General features: G+C 36.4%; 1 protein-coding gene across 1 annotated transcript in view; it reads right to left on the reverse strand.

Moving 5' to 3' along the window:
• Nucleotides 1-6,336: 6,336 nt before the first annotated feature.
• The window catches only part of Smurf (SMAD specific E3 ubiquitin protein ligase), a 140,877-nt gene continuing 128,327 nt past the window's right edge, over nt 6,337-18,886 (reverse strand). The window contains exons 13-15 of the mRNA XM_081732322.1: nt 17,630-17,813; nt 16,562-16,700; nt 6,337-12,030 (exon numbers count right to left, since the gene is read on the reverse strand). Of these exons, the coding sequence (XP_081588448.1) occupies nt 11,846-12,030; nt 16,562-16,700; nt 17,630-17,813 (508 nt within the window). The 3' untranslated portion in view covers nt 6,337-11,845. The remainder of the gene's footprint in view (nt 12,031-16,561; nt 16,701-17,629; nt 17,814-18,886) is intronic.

Genomic DNA, 18,886 nt, shown 5'->3' on the forward strand with positions numbered 1-18,886 from the left:
GAGGGGACACTGCTCGCACCTCGTCTCGTCTCGATAACGAGAACACAAGAGATATTTTTATAACAAGCTCAGTTCGGCTTGGCTCAACTGAGATGGCGGCTCGAGCCGGCTCACTTGGGGTGAAACATCGGCTCGAGCTGGCTTGGTAGGAATGAGCCATTTGCTCGGTTCGGCTCAACTGAGGCTCTAGCCAAATCGGTTGGGTGAGCTGTTGGCTCGGCTCACTTCTCGGTTCGGGTCGATAGTGAATGAGATGTGAGCCGAGCTGCTCGAATCGTTGACAATTCTAAACCCGGCCCGAGCAGTTTTGAAGACATTTGGCCAGTGCCCTATAACTTTTAACAGTGTTTGGCTCGAGCCCGAATACTCAACCTAGACCTCAACCCAAATTCAGAAGCTCGTGAACAATGTCCTTGACTCCTAGACTTCACGACTACCGAGGTTGGCAATCAACTAGCTTTTAGTATTCAAATACAAACCGCCTTTCTTTCTTTTTATATACAGTGTTGTTATAAATAATACTAATAATAATAATAATAATAATAGCGGTAGTAATAGTAGTACGGAAAATTGAAGTCATTGTTTTCACATTTTTAAAATTTCGGACCTAAAAGTAACGCGTTACTTTCGAAGTAAAGTAACAGTTACTTTTTGGGGGCAAGTAACGCGTTACATTTTAAGAGAAAGTAAAGTAACTTGTAAGGCGTTACATTTTTACAAGTAACTTACCCAACACTGGGTACACTAACCAAGGATTTTTGGCAATTCGACAAGGAATGTGGAAAATAGTAAAGACGATTATATTAAAATGTCCTATCTCTGAAGGTTAGAGACATGAATTTTGATATACGGATTTACCATAAAAACAAATTAAAATACACACATTTTTTTTAGCGTGTTTTGATATTTTTTCCTAGGAAGGAAGAAAATGGGGGCGGGGGGAGGGGGAATACAATTACTAAAGTTCGATTTCAGTTAAGCGTCTCTTTTACCTGCGAAATTATTTGAGACGTGGACAGATCAACACCATGATATCCCACCAGGAATCGAACCCGGGTCTTTCACCTCAACGATATCCACACAGCCCCTATTATTATAATACAATCTCTATGTCTTTAAATCTCTTACATTTAGACATGAAATTTGGTAATACAACAAGTATTTCAGCGTTTTTGCAAGATCTTGTAATGACTAAAATCTGTGCGACACGACTGCAGCAATGCACTGTTCTGTCTAGGATGATTTAATTTTTTCGACCACATCTACCAATTCTTCCACTTTTTATGTACCCCACTTTCAGAATCTTAGCCAATTGCCTAGCTACTGTGCTTTTGCGCACTTGCATAATCCAAACAATTTTAGCATTGGATTTGCCACACTCAATGTTCGAATTTTACTGACTTTTGCCAGTGTTATGTCACACCGTTTATCTATTCTATTCTATGTAAATGAACTGCACTTTTCTTATTGAATGCACTCGGTATATGAAAGAAAAACAATTTTTAGGGTATAAATTTGAATTTCAGAATTGACAAGTTTCACTACACGTTTGACAACCTTAACACACCATCTGCGTAATCCTGAACACCTGCACAACGAGAAAGGACAGAATGGTGCTGGAAAATTGAGGGGTTGATTAAATAGTCGAGTACGGACCTTACACTAAGCTAGTTCCCTCCAATAGCTTGAAGTATCAGATTGCTGTATAACGGAATTACGATCTTGACGTCTATTGAAAACCATCTACGTAATTAGATATGATACTTAAGATTTTTTTGAAATAAAGTTATTTGAAAAGGCCAAACTTTCAATTCCTTGTAACTGTTTCTCCTTGCTCGAAATACATCACATAATGATCGTATTATTACTTTGGATATGTTCCCTCTCATTTGTATTAGTGTTGTATTGCAGAAGCCTACAAAGTCAGGTTGTTTTTCAATGTTTGTGATTCTGTGGCGTTCTTAGTTGTACTACTGAATAGTAAATGCGGTATTGTAAATTTCATATTACAAGAGATTAACTTTATACAAGAGAAGATCGGAAACTAAGGTTACAAGACATATTTCTGGAGTTTCGTCTGTTATAAAGGAACGAGGAATGTACGGTAATTTTACTACATGGAGTTGGCAACTGTGCACAGTTTCAACCATCCGCCACCTACGGCGCTAGTTAAACACAAATGAAAACTAGTCTCGCAAATTCCGCTCAGTTATTCGATTTCTGTGGGCGAAACATGTAATCGCCGCTGAAATTCACCGGCAGCTGGTAGAGGTTTACGGAGACACTGTAATGTCTCGTCAGCATGCTGCAGAATGGTGTCGAAAGTTTGCGGCTGGTAGAGAAAACGTCACCAACAGCCCAGAAGGCCACCATGCTGTTGAAGCAGCTTCTCTGGCACATCAGCCTCCTTCCCTATAGTTCGAACCTCTTTTCAAGCAACTTTCACCAGTTCCCGTACCTGAAGGAGCATCTCTAGGAGGCCGCCTCAGACGAGGAGGTTAAACACTTCATGACAACGTAGCTGCACACGCAAGGACAGGATATTTACCAGGAGGGAATCTTCAAACTAATTTCACGATGCTACAAGAGCCTCAACTGATATGGAGACTGTCGAAGAATAACCTAATGTATATACTATCTGTTGGCTGTATTGGTTGTATGAAATAATATATACATGTTTCACTGCAGGGATTGTAACCTTACTTTCTGATCATTCGTCGATGAAAAAGTGTTCGGCGATCTGTGAGTATTGTTGTCTCAAATCCGTGATTACTACAGCTTATCTCTATCCTTTGAATTATTAAAAACTTAAATCATCAGAAATAATGTAAGTAAAAGGCTAATAGTCACCGCAAGAAACAAACCTTATCTCTAGGGAGTACTTTCGAAGAACATCGTCAGCCTAGGCACACTTCAAAAAGGATGTAAACCATAAAAAGAATTTTAAAAATGTACGAAGTAAAAATCTTCTTGTCACTATAATTAGGCATATGTTAATATTAATTCACTTGTCACTGTTGTTTACTGCAGTTTTTCTTTTTTAAAATTCTTTTTATGGTTTAAATCTTTTTGAAGTGTGCCTAGGCTGACGATGTTCTTCGAAAGTACTTCCTAGAGATAAGGTTTGTTTCTTGCGGTGACTATTAGCCTTTTACTTATATTATTTCTAATCATTATCACCGCTCGCAATATAATGATAATTAAATCCCACGATGCTGGTGGAAATGCGAAAATTCGAAAAGGATAGACTAAAATAACAAAATAGATCTTTAGACTTGCAATTTTTGGAATTATACTTGTACCAGGGATTAATTCCAAAATTCTTACAGATAAAATTTTCACATTTGGGAAAGAAATTTGGTGGAAAAAATCCAAAAAAATAAGAAAGCAACTGTTACAAACAGTTATTAGATCAAAGTATAAAGAACTTGACCTGTTAAATCGTAACTGCTATAAGTAATTGATGACCTTGTATTCACATGTTGAATCTTGCGTCTTACATAACTGGATGAATACCATGTTTACTAAACTGCGAAAGTATTTTTATTTTAAATTGAATAGACTTAAGAAGAAAATTCAGTCATTAGGTGGATCCTGGTACAAAACTAAAATACAGCATGACAACAGACAAACCCATACAGAACAAAAGTAAATCTTACCGATGTGGACATTCCAAGAACGTTTAATCAGATCTTTGCTTTGGGACTCAAATTCAGTTTTCAACCTACACATCTACCAATCCATCACTTAGTTTACTCTGTTGAGAAAGCTACACATTTTATATCTAACCAAGAGTACGCTACCGAAATGAGAAAAGAATGTGCCATTGTACAATCTCAGCATCATCAACGCAGTGAGTACTGCACACATAAGAAAGCTAACAATGGAATTAAGATCATTTTTACGTAAACATTAATTTCTTTCCATTAAAGCCGACAAAGGAAACAAATATGCAATAATATTAAGGCAACAATATAGTGAAAAAATCCATGAATGTGCTCGTAAATCCCGTTTCATCGTGTGTAAAGGCAATCCACTACATTCTTTTGATAGCAACAACCAACCAGTTGATTAATAATTCTCCAATAATTCCTGACGAAGTTAAAACAAAACTAAAAATCCTTGATCCAGCTTTACCCATTATATATGGTCTTCCAAAAATATATAAACCCAACGTTCCGTTAAGACCTATAATAGCTGGTTTTCACCACCCTACATATTTACTTTCAAAATGATTGTACATAATAAACTGGTATCTTTTATATCCCAGTCAAATATACTGTTAAAAATAGCTTAGAGTTAAAAACACGTTTGAACTCGTTTGTCGCGGCGGATTCTATCCATATGGCATCTTTTGACGTAGTGGAGATGTATCCATCAATACCAGTAGACCTGGCTTCACAGGCAGTGGAACTTGCCTTAAACTAAAAGTAAACCCATACGAAATTCAACTAGTCTTTAAACTAATAGCTTTTTGCCTTAGAAATATTATTTTCCAATTTGAAGATACCATCTTTCGTCAGGACAATGGATTGGCCATGGGCAATACTCTTTCTCCAATACTTTCGAACCTGGTATTGGACATGTTCGAAAACAACATTCTCCCAAAATTTCCTCGTATCATGTATTTTCGATATGCTGACGATACTTTAATTCTGTACAAGGAATATCAGGTTTAAAGAAATTATTTGATGAATTTAATCAGATACATCCTAGAATCAAATTCACGATGGAACTTGAAGAAAATGGAGCTCTTAACTTCCTTGATATTACCATCAAAAGACAAACCAATAAGTTTGTTACTTCAGTATATCGTAAACCTTCTGCTGGTACCAAGTATATTCATTTTAAGTCATCTCATTCATAGCTTCAGAAACTGAATATTTGGAGAAACTTCTTGAGAGCTCTTCTACTTTCTGATCTTCCTGGTGACCTCAACCAAAAAAATCAATATTTAATTAAAATTGGACAACAAAATGGCCATCAAAAGTCTTTATATTACTGAAGTGGTACAAACAGGTACAGAGGGAGATCGATGGCACCCACCATCGGCCAACAACAAATGCCAAAAAAGACAAATGAATTGGTGTCCCTCTGGTTCCACATATTTCGGCAAAAATTAAGAAGACAATGCATAAATATAACATCAAGGTCTCCGAAGTTCCTCCTAAACTTATAGAAAAATATATTACAAGTTTTAAATCGTTTTTTACTGATCCCCAACAAAGTAGTGGCGTCTATAGAGTTAAATGTCAATGTGACCAAATATATATAGCTCAAACAAAAAGGAATATTTATACCAGAATCGCTGAGCACATTCGCACGTCCAAATCTCGTAGCTTACAACAGTTATCTGGATTGGCATCACATCTCAAAGAAAATAACCACAACATTGTTAATCAGGGTGTCTACTGAAATTCCACAATGAAATTTCGTGACCTTTTCTTTGCCAAACCATAAAATTTCGAAACATTCTCAAGACAATTTCGGTATGAATTAGCCCGAATTTGCATACTTCGATAGAAGCGTGCTTTGCTTGGGATTTGGTAGCGTCTAAAGCCGACCACAGACATTTTTTGCGGTGAATTTTGACGTTTTATAGAACAAAATTTTCCTGTCTGTACTTCTATTTGGACAAATAAAAAAATTGTGACCCAAAAGCTAAATTTCGTGACTTTTTCTTGACTTTCATGACCGTTTTCTGATTTCGTGACTTTTTCGCGACTTTCGTGACCGATAGACACCCTGTTAATTCATGTTTGATCGAAAAAGCAACAACAGCAACTGAAAGGAAAATTAAAGAAGCGTATTGCTTCATAATGAGAAACCGGCACTCAATTCAGATAAAGGTGACATAAATGCCATTTGAAGCAATGTATTTGCTACTCATTTTCGCCGTCTGGAAGATAATGATAAAAAAAAAAACAGTAAACAACAGTGAACAGTGACAAGTGAATTACTATTAACATATGTCTAATTATAATGACAAGAAGATTTTTACTTCGTACATTTTAATTCTTTTTATGGTTTAAATCCTTTTTGAAATGTGGTTAGGCTGACAATGTTCTTCGAAAGTACTTCCTAGAGATAAGGTTTGTTTCTTGCGGTGACTATTAGCCTTTTACTTACATTATTTCTAATCATTATCACCGCTCGCAACATAATAATTAAATCAGAGTTTATAGCGTGCGACTTTACTTCTTGTTGTAGAAACTGCAAATGAACAGGATATTATGGCTATCTGAAAACAAAACTTCTTTCCACTCGCTTTGTTACTTCATTGTTCCTATTGCAAAAGAACGAACAACTTCATGCAATCTAAGATACAACTAGATAAAGAGTTCAACAATTTTATTTATACAAAAATTAATATACAAGCTAATTACAGCGTGTGAAAATGTTTGCTGACCAATGAGAAATGTTACTTTGTCTTGATGTTGAAGAGATACAACAAGGCTGCAGCTCGGAAACACTTGGATGAAAAAAGGAAGGCACTCGAACACTTAAGATATGATTTCTCAGGAAAGTAAATCAATTTTCCATCAAAACACAAGACCATTCATTCGTACACAACAAACAGTTCTCCAGATACGTGTAAACTTTTATGAAACATCATGTTATTTTATCAAAAAAGCATTGCTGAAGAATACAAGGTACAATTCATTTTTGATGTTACAACTTTAGTTTCACCCTGACTTGTAGCAAATTGTCAGAATTATAGAAATATATGTACATACATTGGTCCGCTATATTTACTGTACTTACAGCCAGTATCTATACAAAATTTACCAACTCCCATTCAGTGCAAGGTAGTCTTAGTGTCTTCTCGAAAGTTCTAACCTAGCACAGTGATGGGTTCACTTGGTATCAACTACATATTTTATTAGTTTCTGCTACACCAGTTCGATAGGCAATTCATGTCATGATGGTAGCAACTAGAACACGAGTTCTACCTTCACGAAAATCTTACTGCTAAACTCTGAACACTTGTATGATCACGGTCAACATTCCTCGGGACACTAAAAACCTCTACAAAACTTTCGACCATAATTGTACAATCACGTTCAAAGTTCCCCAACGTCTCATACTTTTTCTTCTGTTTGTAACTCCCCAACTAAAAGAATTATTCTTTCTTTCATTAAACGCAGAAAGAACTTTATTTTTAGTAATTTACCGGAATCCACATTCAAATCAATTAATGCAGTCTGAAGTTACAGGAAGTGATAGTGCACAGTCAGGAGGATTACTAAATACCAGACTTCTCAACTGGACAATATCATTTTCTCAACTGGACGTAAACCTACAGCTTAACGTGGGTTCCGTACATGAGCTCCCATCGGGAATCGAGAACGAGGCTTCCGCGTCAACGACTCAAAAGCTAGCTATTTATCAACAAGAAAACTTATCAGTAAAACGTGGTAACCATATTTTCTATATGCATTCGTTGAACAAAATGTATGTTTTGCGTTCCACTCAAAAAAAAAAAAAAAAAAAAAAAAAAAAATGCAAGTTCACTGATGTATGATCGGTTGGTAATTAACAGAATGCAACTCTTGACTTTGAACAGATAACGTAATTGAAAAAATGTCACTACCTTGAGAAAGCACCAAAACCGCAATCTTAGTGACAGGAAATACTTATAAGTTTTCAAGATTTGGTTAGATCGGAGCTCCGAGGAGCGAGGACAGTTGGATGTGCTAAATGCATTCATCATCTGGCTACCAAAGGCTGTTTGATTGCTTACGCACAAAAGGAAACAGCATAATTTATATGCTTACCATATGTGAAAGATGCTACTTTTTGTCGTCGATATTTTAATGGTTAAAACAAAACGGAATGTTGGGAATGGCTTACAATAGTGACGATTTCATTTCCAACTACGGTAAAGCAGTCATAGTTTTCTCGAAATACACTGTTGACGACGAACATTAGGGTTCAATAAACTACAGTACATTTGAGAGGCAAAAACTAGAAGTTTTGATGGAGGGTCGCCGTAGTTGAGCGGCAGAGTGCTCCTCTCCGTTGCATGGGATTTCTGGTTCGGTCCCAACTCTCGTCAAGTGGGCTTTGTGGTAGACAAACACTATGGTTCCCTTATATGAATTTTCACCTGGTTCTCCTATTTCCTCCCACTTTCTTCATTCCAGCATTTCATTATCATGACAGTCTCCTTAGCCAAGGAATATAATCATGACACGTTCAAGTTAAAAAACAGAATCTGAGGCATCAAAGTTTGCTGCATCTGAAACTGAACTGAAATGCTGGACACTTTTGTGTATCTCGCACATGCAACACTAACGTGGACTGTCACGGTCGGTCAAATCATAATGATACAGTTTTGAAAATTTCCAGGTTAAATACTACCACGATAGCCTTACGATATTAAGTTTATACCAGGTGTTCCGAGTATTACGGGATTTGAACTGTTCCTTTCGAATCGGTCCCTTTTCAGCATCGAGGTTGTATCGCTCTTGGATCTCATTTTCTCGCGAAATCTGAATCAAATGTGATTTTACGACGAATCCAACCCAACTCTCCATTTAGTCCCGAGGGGGAGCTCGACTATCACTTGGAACCACCTATGTCTACCAAATTCTTACAACAGTTCAATATTCAGTTATTACTCCACAATTACATACATTACACTGAAATCTGAAAGTAACAAAATTACTCACGGGAAAAAACTTTTACAACTTTCAATATCACTGGTCTCTTACGATTCACTGGGTTAAAATATTCTCCAGACGTAAGCACAATTTGTCACGAGGATAGGTTTCACGAGTTAAATCAACAGTTGCTTTGCTCGTGCGTTATCATGTAACGAACTGAGCCATCGAGTCCTCACACTTTCTGACAATGCCACAAGTACAGAGAGAGACCAAATGATACAAAGTTTGATATAAAATTTTTAAGTGGATAAATAGTTTTTCGCCTTAAAAAAGACATTTCCCAAAAGAAATTAATAAATAGTTGCCCTTTTCCGCCGACAAAGAAAATATACACATTAATTACATGTTTCCAATATGAAGTAATTTGTCAGCAATCAATTATATTTTTACAAAATACATTATATCATACCGTGTAGTACCTTCAATGATATGCTTACAACACATTTTCAAATAGTGTGTGCCCACGGGAATCACAAAGCATCATTTAACCAGATGTCAACATCACCATTTCATTGTAATTGTAATCCACTACTTGAGAGCTATATCCTCTCTCTTGAGAACTGTATACATCAACAATAATATTACTTCGAAAAGACAATCTCTTCAATGACGGAAATAACTTTGGAACAGACAAGAAAATCCAGAGATAGTAAATGCTCTCATTCTATTTGTTTGATTCACGTAATTTAAGGACGCACACATAGACTTATAGGTTAATACCTGGGCTCCCACTGAAATCGAACCCAAGACCATATTAATGAAGGAAATGTGTAACCAGTCAACTACGTGAGTCTTCATTTCTTTTCTTTCTTTTAACTTTCCAAATTAAGATATCGCTTTTCAGCATAAACGATCCTCAGTACCCAAACATTATGAGAGAAAAAGAGGCATTGAACAGAGATACCACAAAAATGCATTCTACATAGTATTCACTATAGTCAGCCTTGCACTTCTGAATGTATGTAATATTACAAAACCCTCCTAATGGCCTCTTATTTCATGTTAACCAAATAATCTGTATGATTTAGTGTATGGACTTACTTCAACAGTCATTTAAAATTACCTGCGTATGGAAAATGGTGTAAACTGAATATACGACAATAGCATTTCCATTAAAGGATCAGGAAATATTGAAATTAACTCTCAGACTCGTGAGCCATGACTTGAAATGAACTGCATACCCTGTTTGGATGGATGATGTGGCAGAATGATGGTTAGTCAACAGATTGATTTGAGATTTATTTTGTGGTGCAAGAGAAATGGAAAGATTGAACCTGAACACTGCTAGGAATAAACTGAAGACAAACTTCCTCTATCAGAATTTTCAGCATCATTTTAATTTACGATTTGAAGCAGTGATATACCACAGAGGTTGTTGGAATTTTTAAGTGCTCCCTAGAATTGTCAGAACCTAAATTAGCTTTGATTTTTATAGTCTTTGTATCTCATCACCAACAGCTTTACAATTCACAGATCTAATTAATATGCGAAGCAGAAATAAGGATCTTAGTTCGCGGACTCAACTACTTTTAAAGAAGTGTTTTTCGGATAGGGCTGGATTAACCCATCTGGAGGACTGGAGCTAGAAAAAAAATATGTAGCCCCTGCTGACTTCACCTCATACATTTCTGTGAAAGTACAGTAGGAATATTAAGGGAATATGTTTCATATTTTTGGTCATATTTTGTTTTATGGTACGATTGTATCTTCATGATTCTTTTTAGATAGCCAGTTGAAATTTTGATCAGAGTGGAGGCCCCTGTCTACAGCACCCCTCAGCTTCCCCTTGATCCGGCCCTGGTTGCGGATGGAACATCATAGTTTTTACTTCTGCAAACTGTTGGCACTTGCTAAGAACTATGCTAAAAGCACCACAACAGCCAATCTCATATTAGCTTAAGTAATTCCAACTCTCAATTCTTTTCAGAAACAAAAAGCAACCTTAGGGCTCTTACCAGCAAAAGGTTATAACACAATGCCAGTCCTAATGTTGTTTGTCAAGATCTGCAGAACGAATAGAACATTGTTTAGTATGCTTTCTCCTAACTGCCTGTGTTTTATTCCGAAATTATTACTAACACAGAATGCTCTAGAGTAAAGGAAGCATTAGAACGATGCCCTGGATTTGGTGATAAACGCTAAGGCCATGAGTTAATGCCAGTAAGAGCCCATGTGCTGAGCACAAACACCTAACAAACTCAGATCTTTCAACACCACAGCGTCATGGATTTTAGATTGTGTGAAGTCAAACACAACCTCAATCAGGAAGTTCGGAAATTTAAAACTATCGGCTTCGTTCCGAGAGGAAGGCGATGACATATCTGTATCCAACTTTTGTTCTCTTCAGAGACACTTCTCCGATTCTCAAACGCAAATGCTCTTCTTCTGTTGTTGTTAACTTAAGATACAGAAATGTGCTCTTTCATGAAACATCCACCAATCTTTCGCTACAACTACACAGTGACTTTTCATCAGAATGTGGCTCTTTCTAACATCTTAGAAAAAGAATATTGTCAGCGTCAGATTCTCACTTGCAATAAGGCACTGTTATCGGTTTATTTTTCTTTTTTTGTTTTCTTACTTTTTTTTATATCATTCAATATTTTCTCTAAATTAACACAAATGTCGTTTACGAAGTCATTTTCATTGACTTCAATTTGTGTCTGCCTATGGACTACTTGTTTCGTGGACTAGAAATACTTCAAAATCGATGGAAGTAGCAGTGGATGATTTCTTTCCATACAAAATGACATTACTTGCATTGGTATATATAACCTAACGATATAAAATACACGCATGGGAGAAAAGATCTAGAAATTCCTTAGCGAAAATAATCAATTATTGGCCCACAAATGCTCTGTTCGTAAGTACACCGGTGTTTCTTTTACCACAAGTGATGGTAGATATGTATATATATATAATATATATATATGTATAAAAGCATTTCTCTCCTAATTATCACGTGTGTGTATGCCACTGTAGAGCCTGTTATCTCAATAAATAGCGGAGATGCCACTCCTGATTATCACTGTACAAAGGACGCATTCGCTTTCCCTCAAACATGGACAAAAATAGTATCAAAGGTTGAAGAATGGTCGTGGCATCTGGAATCACAGAAGACAAGAGCCCTACTGGCAGTGTTCATCCCTTATCTTGGCTATTTACATCAAGCGATCTTACTCCACTGCAAAGCCACATGTTTCTTCGACTGCTTGCGTCAGCTTCTCGTACATCTTTTGGTAACTGTCGTAGGGAGGGATGTCAATGCGGTTAAAGCACGTGTGCGCCTTCGGAAGGTTCTCTAACGGAGCTTCCACCACGTGAATGGTGAACAATCTAGGCCCAGCGGCTCCCGTTGAACCTACAAAACAAAGAACAATCATCATTCCATATTCCATCATCATTCACTTATAAAATGTATCATATCATTCAATCAATACTTAGCATATTACTTTAGTAATAAACTATTACAAGGGAAATGAGTGAGATTGTTTTGAATATTACAATAAATTTAACTCGTTTAAAATGTTATTTCACGGTATATATATATATTCTTCTTTCTATTTCGTAGCACAGTTTAGACTTGTGAATAATGCTATGCGTAAGTAATGAATATCTTATAGAACTAGGATGTCCATTCGTTCTTCTGTCTGTCTGTCAAACATTTATCACAAAAAAACAGGGCTTTGGCTATTTCGCACTCTCCGCTTCACTTCATTTGTTTTGAAATGCAGACTTTTAAGACCGGAAAAAGATGGATGTAACTCGGCGCTAAAGTGTGGCTATATAGAAAGTGGGGCAATCGTTCCCTCCCTAATGCTTCAATTTTATGTCTTGTTTGGGTGCTGAGTGGGGGGTGGGCGTTATCGTCAAAAAGAAGAGACCAGGTCACATGTCAAATTGAGTTTCCGTGAAAAAGAGTTCAGGTTCGACGTAAGCAACCTGGTCTCCTATCAACTGATGAAGTGAAGCGTGCTAAATATAGCCAGAACCCTGATTTTTAAAAATGTTTGGACAAACTGGCACAACGCTGAGACAAATGCCTGAATCTCAATGGGGATTATCTGTGGAGGTGGGAAAGACCCAGCTACACATGTATGTACAGTTTACAAATGTATGTTTAAAAAAAAAATTTTTTTTATAGCATATTGAACGACCTACGTATTCAAGGTTTCAACGTTAGTCGCAAGAAAGCAGTGATTAAGAAAAAAAAAAGAAAAAAGAAAAAGAAAGAAAGAAAAGGCTTAGCATTTTAAGGACAGATTTTTCTTCTGCCCTTATCACTGTACTAAAGGTGTAAGTGGTTGAAATCCGGTTTTAATATTGATCCTCATCATCACATGTGGTTCTAAATATTAATCTAAGGTTCGAAGACTACATTCCATCTCTAACCAATAGGGTAGAAATTTATCATTTCCGATTTCAGTACAAAAACAGCAAAAACGGTAAGAGACAAGGGGAAAATTATAATTGATATGAATTACTGAAGCAAAACAGGTTCAATCTGAGCTCTAGTCCTATCATTTCCTATTTCAACACTGATCGCTCTAGACCAAAAACAATCAAAGATGTTTCAGCATATCAAGAGTACGATCATACTCCCTCCCCCTTATCCTCTATAGAAACAGGGACTGATGAATTCTCGCTTTACTTTGGAAGTTCGCAGTTCAAATGGAACTCACTTGTTCTTCTCAACTGTCAGATTATTATTATTATTATTATTATTTTAACGTAACTAAACGAACACTAACGTTCATTTCACATTACACTTTTATTTTTGAAGCACGTAGTTCCCACGTTTTACACCGAAACATCTATGAATGAACAACTTTTGTTTCGGGATATAATTATGCTGCTGTAAACTTCGCAACTCTTCCCATAAAAGTCCGGTGGGAGTTCATGTGGTTCGGATTCCACGTTAATCAGTAGGTCCCGTCTCATATAACCTCGCTGCTGAAAGGGACGTTAAACTCAAAATCAATTCAACTCTTCCCATAAAAGTGTATTCATAGGCTGATACATAATTTTATTGAAATTTATATTTATCCTTTTCTGTATTTTTTCTTTAAACGAAAAACTATCGTTAAGCAATTCTTTAAAAGATCACACACCTGAGAAGAGAAAGTGTAAAACCATGTCAGGAACTCAAAAGATTTTTATATTATCAAATTAAATTTTAAACTGAACATTTATCATACTGTATATAGCTTATCCTTCACAAACAACCCAGAGACTCACCACAAACTGTAATTCTCTTCCAGCGATTATCACCACGATGGCAGCATAGTTTACCAAAAATTCAACTAACTAATGCCATAAACTGGCACTGAATAATAAGGGACAATGTACCGTTTCCAAAACAAGGAAATAAATCACCAATTTCAAACCGCTGAAGTTCTATTAACGGAAAGACCCGAACACACGGAAAAGTTCATTGACTGTTTCAAGTTTGGAAAGTCTATTCACTATTTTTAAAGAATTTGACGATTAAGATATACAAGTTTCTTATATATTCTTACCTTAATTCACTTTGGTAACTTATTTACACAGTACGATTTCAGTGTGCTGTGCCGCTTTCACTGTTAACTTCTTAAAACAAACTACACTCATTGTTAAGTTCGTCCTTCCTAGAAGAACCAGTGAAACATTACTTCTCGGAGAATTAACTCATGATAGTTGAAGATAATACCGAAATACACAAAAACTGTTAGATCACTTTCTGCATTTATTGAAAAAGTAAGATTACTTCAGCAAATTTTACGAAGTTTCTGATAAAAGCGGCAGAGCACACTAGAATTACTATATACTCAATGTCTATACTATGGTATCCATAACTAAATACAAGTTTTCCGCAAAATACGCCATTTAGCAACTAGATAGAGGCTTGCCATCAATTCTCACAGATTCATCCATGTCGTAGAAGCCCAAGCATACAACACACTATTTTGTACATTTATATCCCCCCCCCCCCCAATATGAAAGCAACTGCTTTTTTTTTTTTTTTTTTTTACAGGACAGCGTTTTAACTAATTATCTATGTAAGCCACGTAGAGTTGGCAATGTTCCTTACTCTTTTTTTTCTATCATTTTCTCAAAAATCCTAATTCTTGAAAACAATATATATACTCTGATTACGCGTATACGACGATATAACACGCTTTTCGAAATTGTAGTTCTCAAAAGTATGGCGCAGAGTATTTCCAACAACCGTATGAAACCACGCATCCTTTCACTACGTCACTGCATACAACACGTAGAATTCACAATGAAATTGTACGAATATAGAAATAGTAAGTAAAATAAGTGGACTAACTGTACTTTTGTGAGCAAGGAGACAAACTGACTGAGAACGAACTGTGTCATAAAGGATGTACTCGAGGGTATGGAGGCATAAAAGAGAGAAGCGAATAAGGCTACTGCACATGGAGGATATATATATATATATATATATATTATATAAATAGTCTGTGAAGACGAAGAGGTTAGCTGAAGATCATGATACATGGAAACTTCTGAGTTGTAGCAAGTGACCTGCCAATAATGATAGAATACTTGATGAGGATGATTAGTGAAAGGCACATAAATCTACTAAATCAGTGGTATATGCGAGATATAACATCTTTTAAGTTTTTTTTTCTATTAAAACGGGATACGCATCATACCACAAAACAGTAATAATAATAATAAAAGCAAACACATATCAGAGATACAGAGAGAAAGAAGCTGGAAGAAAAACAACAGAACTAACGTGTGTGTATTTTTAACGTAATTATTTATACAAAAAACAAGCAAATCTTGTTACCTGTGTGATGGGTCTCCAGATACTTATTTCTACATTTCGCAAACCTCATTGTTTGCATATTCACAAAAACCAAATCTCCATGTAAGTGTCAAGTTGGAAGTCGCCAGATACCTTATTATTATAATAATTGTTCAGTGTGCACCTATTAATTCTAAGAAAAGAAAGTAAGTTATACAAATCTATTCCATTTCAACCGTAAGTACTGAAGGTATCCTTTGCCCCTCCCCTCCCACACACACAAAAGAAAAAGTAATCCGAAGAAGTAAAAAATGAAGTTTGCAAAATATTGTAGGAAAATAATATCCTTTGATGCAGCACACAGGTAACAATATTAGTTTTTATATATCATCCTAGTTCTGAATAATGCAAGTGAGCGGCATGTTGGAATATAAGTTTGGCAGTTACTTCTAGGCTCCTTGTCTCTTCTCATTTCTTTCGCTGATAAAGTGATGAGAGAAAGGCCTTCCGATGGAAGTTTTATTATTATTCTGTACGTTGTTTTTCTGATATTAACTGCCCGGGATCATTGCTACGAGACGACATGGAGGAGTGTTTTTCGAACAATAAGGGAGAAGTCGAAGACTCTTGTTTCCTTAAGAAAGAGAAAAAAAAACTTGAAAAAATCAGTAATAATAATAAATTGCAACCTGAATTGTCAAAATAATAGTTTTAAAATATTATATATATATATATATATATATATATATATATATATATATATATATATATATATATATATTCCAGAAGAAATGAACGACTTCTACAAACTATAATTTAGGAATAAGAGCTGGCTACCACCAGCAGTTTGGTATTGCTACTCGAACCCTCAAATGCAGTAATTTTCAAGCGTTCCGATTGCACGTAACTTTTGTTAAATTTGCCCTTACTACTGGAAACACCTCATAAATCCTGTATACATGCACACATTCCCAACAACCTCTGAAAAATGTTTCTAACAGCAATTTCATGGAACTTTTATGTTCAATATTTCAAAGCATGTGCAGAAACGTGGGAGATTTTCTAGGAAGACAGAAATTACGTGAAATTTACAATACTGTATAAAATTTGTATCTCTTTTTGGCAATACTACCTTGAAGAGCTTTGAATCCTTGCAACGGTACTCTGGAACTTCCGGTCACAAACTGCAGAAGGCGAGCTCTCATCTCCTCACTGTATACCTCGACGATCTGCCAAAACCATCGGACCACTGGAGTCTCTTGCGTACAATGCTTTAAAAGAAAATAAATTAATTACTTTCCAGACTATAATACAGTACCAAACAATACATCTAGTAAAGAACACGGAAAATTACCATAAATACCCAACTCCAACAACATTCTATTCTGATAAGAAAGTACATAAAATAACCATTGGGAAAGACTTCTATGAAGCATTAAAACAAGACCATCTGATTCTATGTGCGTCATTGTATAACCGTTAGAAAAACTTTAACAGACTATCTGACCCTCATGGTTGTCATATTGCCTTCTGCACATGTGTGCTTTGAATTAGTACGATTATGGTCACATATCCAAAATTTGATCCCGATCGCGTAATTTGTTTCTCGGCTACTACAGTATAAGTGTGTCCGTTCTGCTAGTTTGCACTCCACTAGTAGCACAACGAGCAATGATCCGATTTCTCTGTCGGAGAATGTGAAAGGGGATGAAATTCATTATAGACTTTAATCACAATAAGGAAACTATTTTATTTTTTTACTTATTTTGTTTTTTTTATTTTTTTTTAAAGATGTTGAAAAGTGGCCGAACGAGTGTGACGCTAGAAGAGGGTGCAGGACGCTCATCAACCTCATCATGGACATTAAGATTCAGCAAACTCAAGACATGATTCTGGCAAATAGGCGAGTTACTATCGATGAAGTGCCGTCTTCTCTGAATATGAGTCATAATTCTGCCCACAGCCATACGAGCAGAAAGCGGTGCAAATGTGGCTTCGTGATCAAAGTTCTCCTTGGAAACAATACATAAGCTTGTAGAACCAAGCGCATTGATAAGCGAGGTGACTAAGCACGAAAATTATGTACATATTGAACCCCTACCCTTGTGTAAATATATCGGAGAACGAGAAGTGTGAATACATATTGCGCATGGACTGACAAGTAATTTTTAGTTTTAAATTAAAAATTAATTATGCTTACCTTCAACCTGGTGTTGGCTTTCCAGTCTTCGATGTCTATGCTCCCAATGCCTCCAATGACCAGCTCCAGCTCTCGCTCATCGAATGGACGAAGCAACTGACATGGCACCAACTCAGTGAAGCCCTTCTGCAGGGCAAGGAACTGTTGCTCGATGCCTTGCATAAAACGATAATTCACGTACAACCTGGAAAACGTTACAAACCATCTCACATATAATCCATTCATTTTATTAATTACATAATATCTTAAAAGTAATTTTAACTGCTACTATATTTATATATTTTGCAATATCAATAAATAACATTTACTACCTTCAAAACACGTTTGTAACACTTTTCATGCGTAAAAAATGCTATCTACTTGGACATCATTACTTATAACATATTTAGCTGTTATTCTTAAATACTAGTTATAGAAGAAAACACAAAATTTACAAATTTCTTCGAAAATGTTCTTTAATATATTTTCTACTAACATTGTGAACTACAGAAACAATAGTCATAAAGCTTGTTGATGCTAAGAGAATTAAGTATATTGTTTCATCTGCTTACTCTAAATCAACAAAATAAAGGAATCTTGTCTCCCACGCCAAAAGCGAGTACGCTAACTGCTTAGCCACGAGGGTTGGACGCAAAGAGTCCGTGAGTGCGTGCTGTAAGTCTGCCTCATTGTCGAACGATTTCGCGCGGAGGTGGTTTTCCAGAGAATGGAAGAGGTGATTATTTTTTTGGTGTGAGGGTCGTCAAGTCTAGGAGGCTTAGGTGGGCGGGTCATGTAGCTAGAATGGAAGAATGTAGAAACGCTTTCAAAGTCTTGACTGGAAGACCAATCGGAAAACGATCATTAGGAAGACCTAGGCGCAGATGGGAGGACAATATTAAGATGGATCTCGCAGAGATTGGAATACAAAGTAGAAACTGGATGCAGTTAGCTAAGGATAGAAGTCAGTGGAGAGCTTTTGTGAACGCGGCATTGAACCTCCGGGTTCCATAGGCCATAGAGTTAGTTAATAGGTCTGGCGAGAATGGTGGATGGTACAGTTCCTAGCCAAGTCGTTGAACTGTATCCCTGGTGTTCTGATCTCGCATTAGTGAGCATTGCGATTAACCAACGCTAGCTCCTGCTCAACTCATATTGCAATTATTGCAATTGCTGCGAGTACATGTCTGCAGTGGTAGGAGCTCGTAATGTTCTACTTGGCGACTTGTTCACCAAACACAGAGCATGATCTTGGGTGGGTACACAGGTAGTCTTGAA

This window comes from Thermobia domestica, chromosome 11, assembly GCF_964235325.1.
Source record: "Thermobia domestica chromosome 11, izTheDome1.hap1.1, whole genome shotgun sequence".
In the NCBI taxonomy this organism is placed as follows: Eukaryota; Metazoa; Arthropoda; class Insecta; order Zygentoma; family Lepismatidae; genus Thermobia; species Thermobia domestica.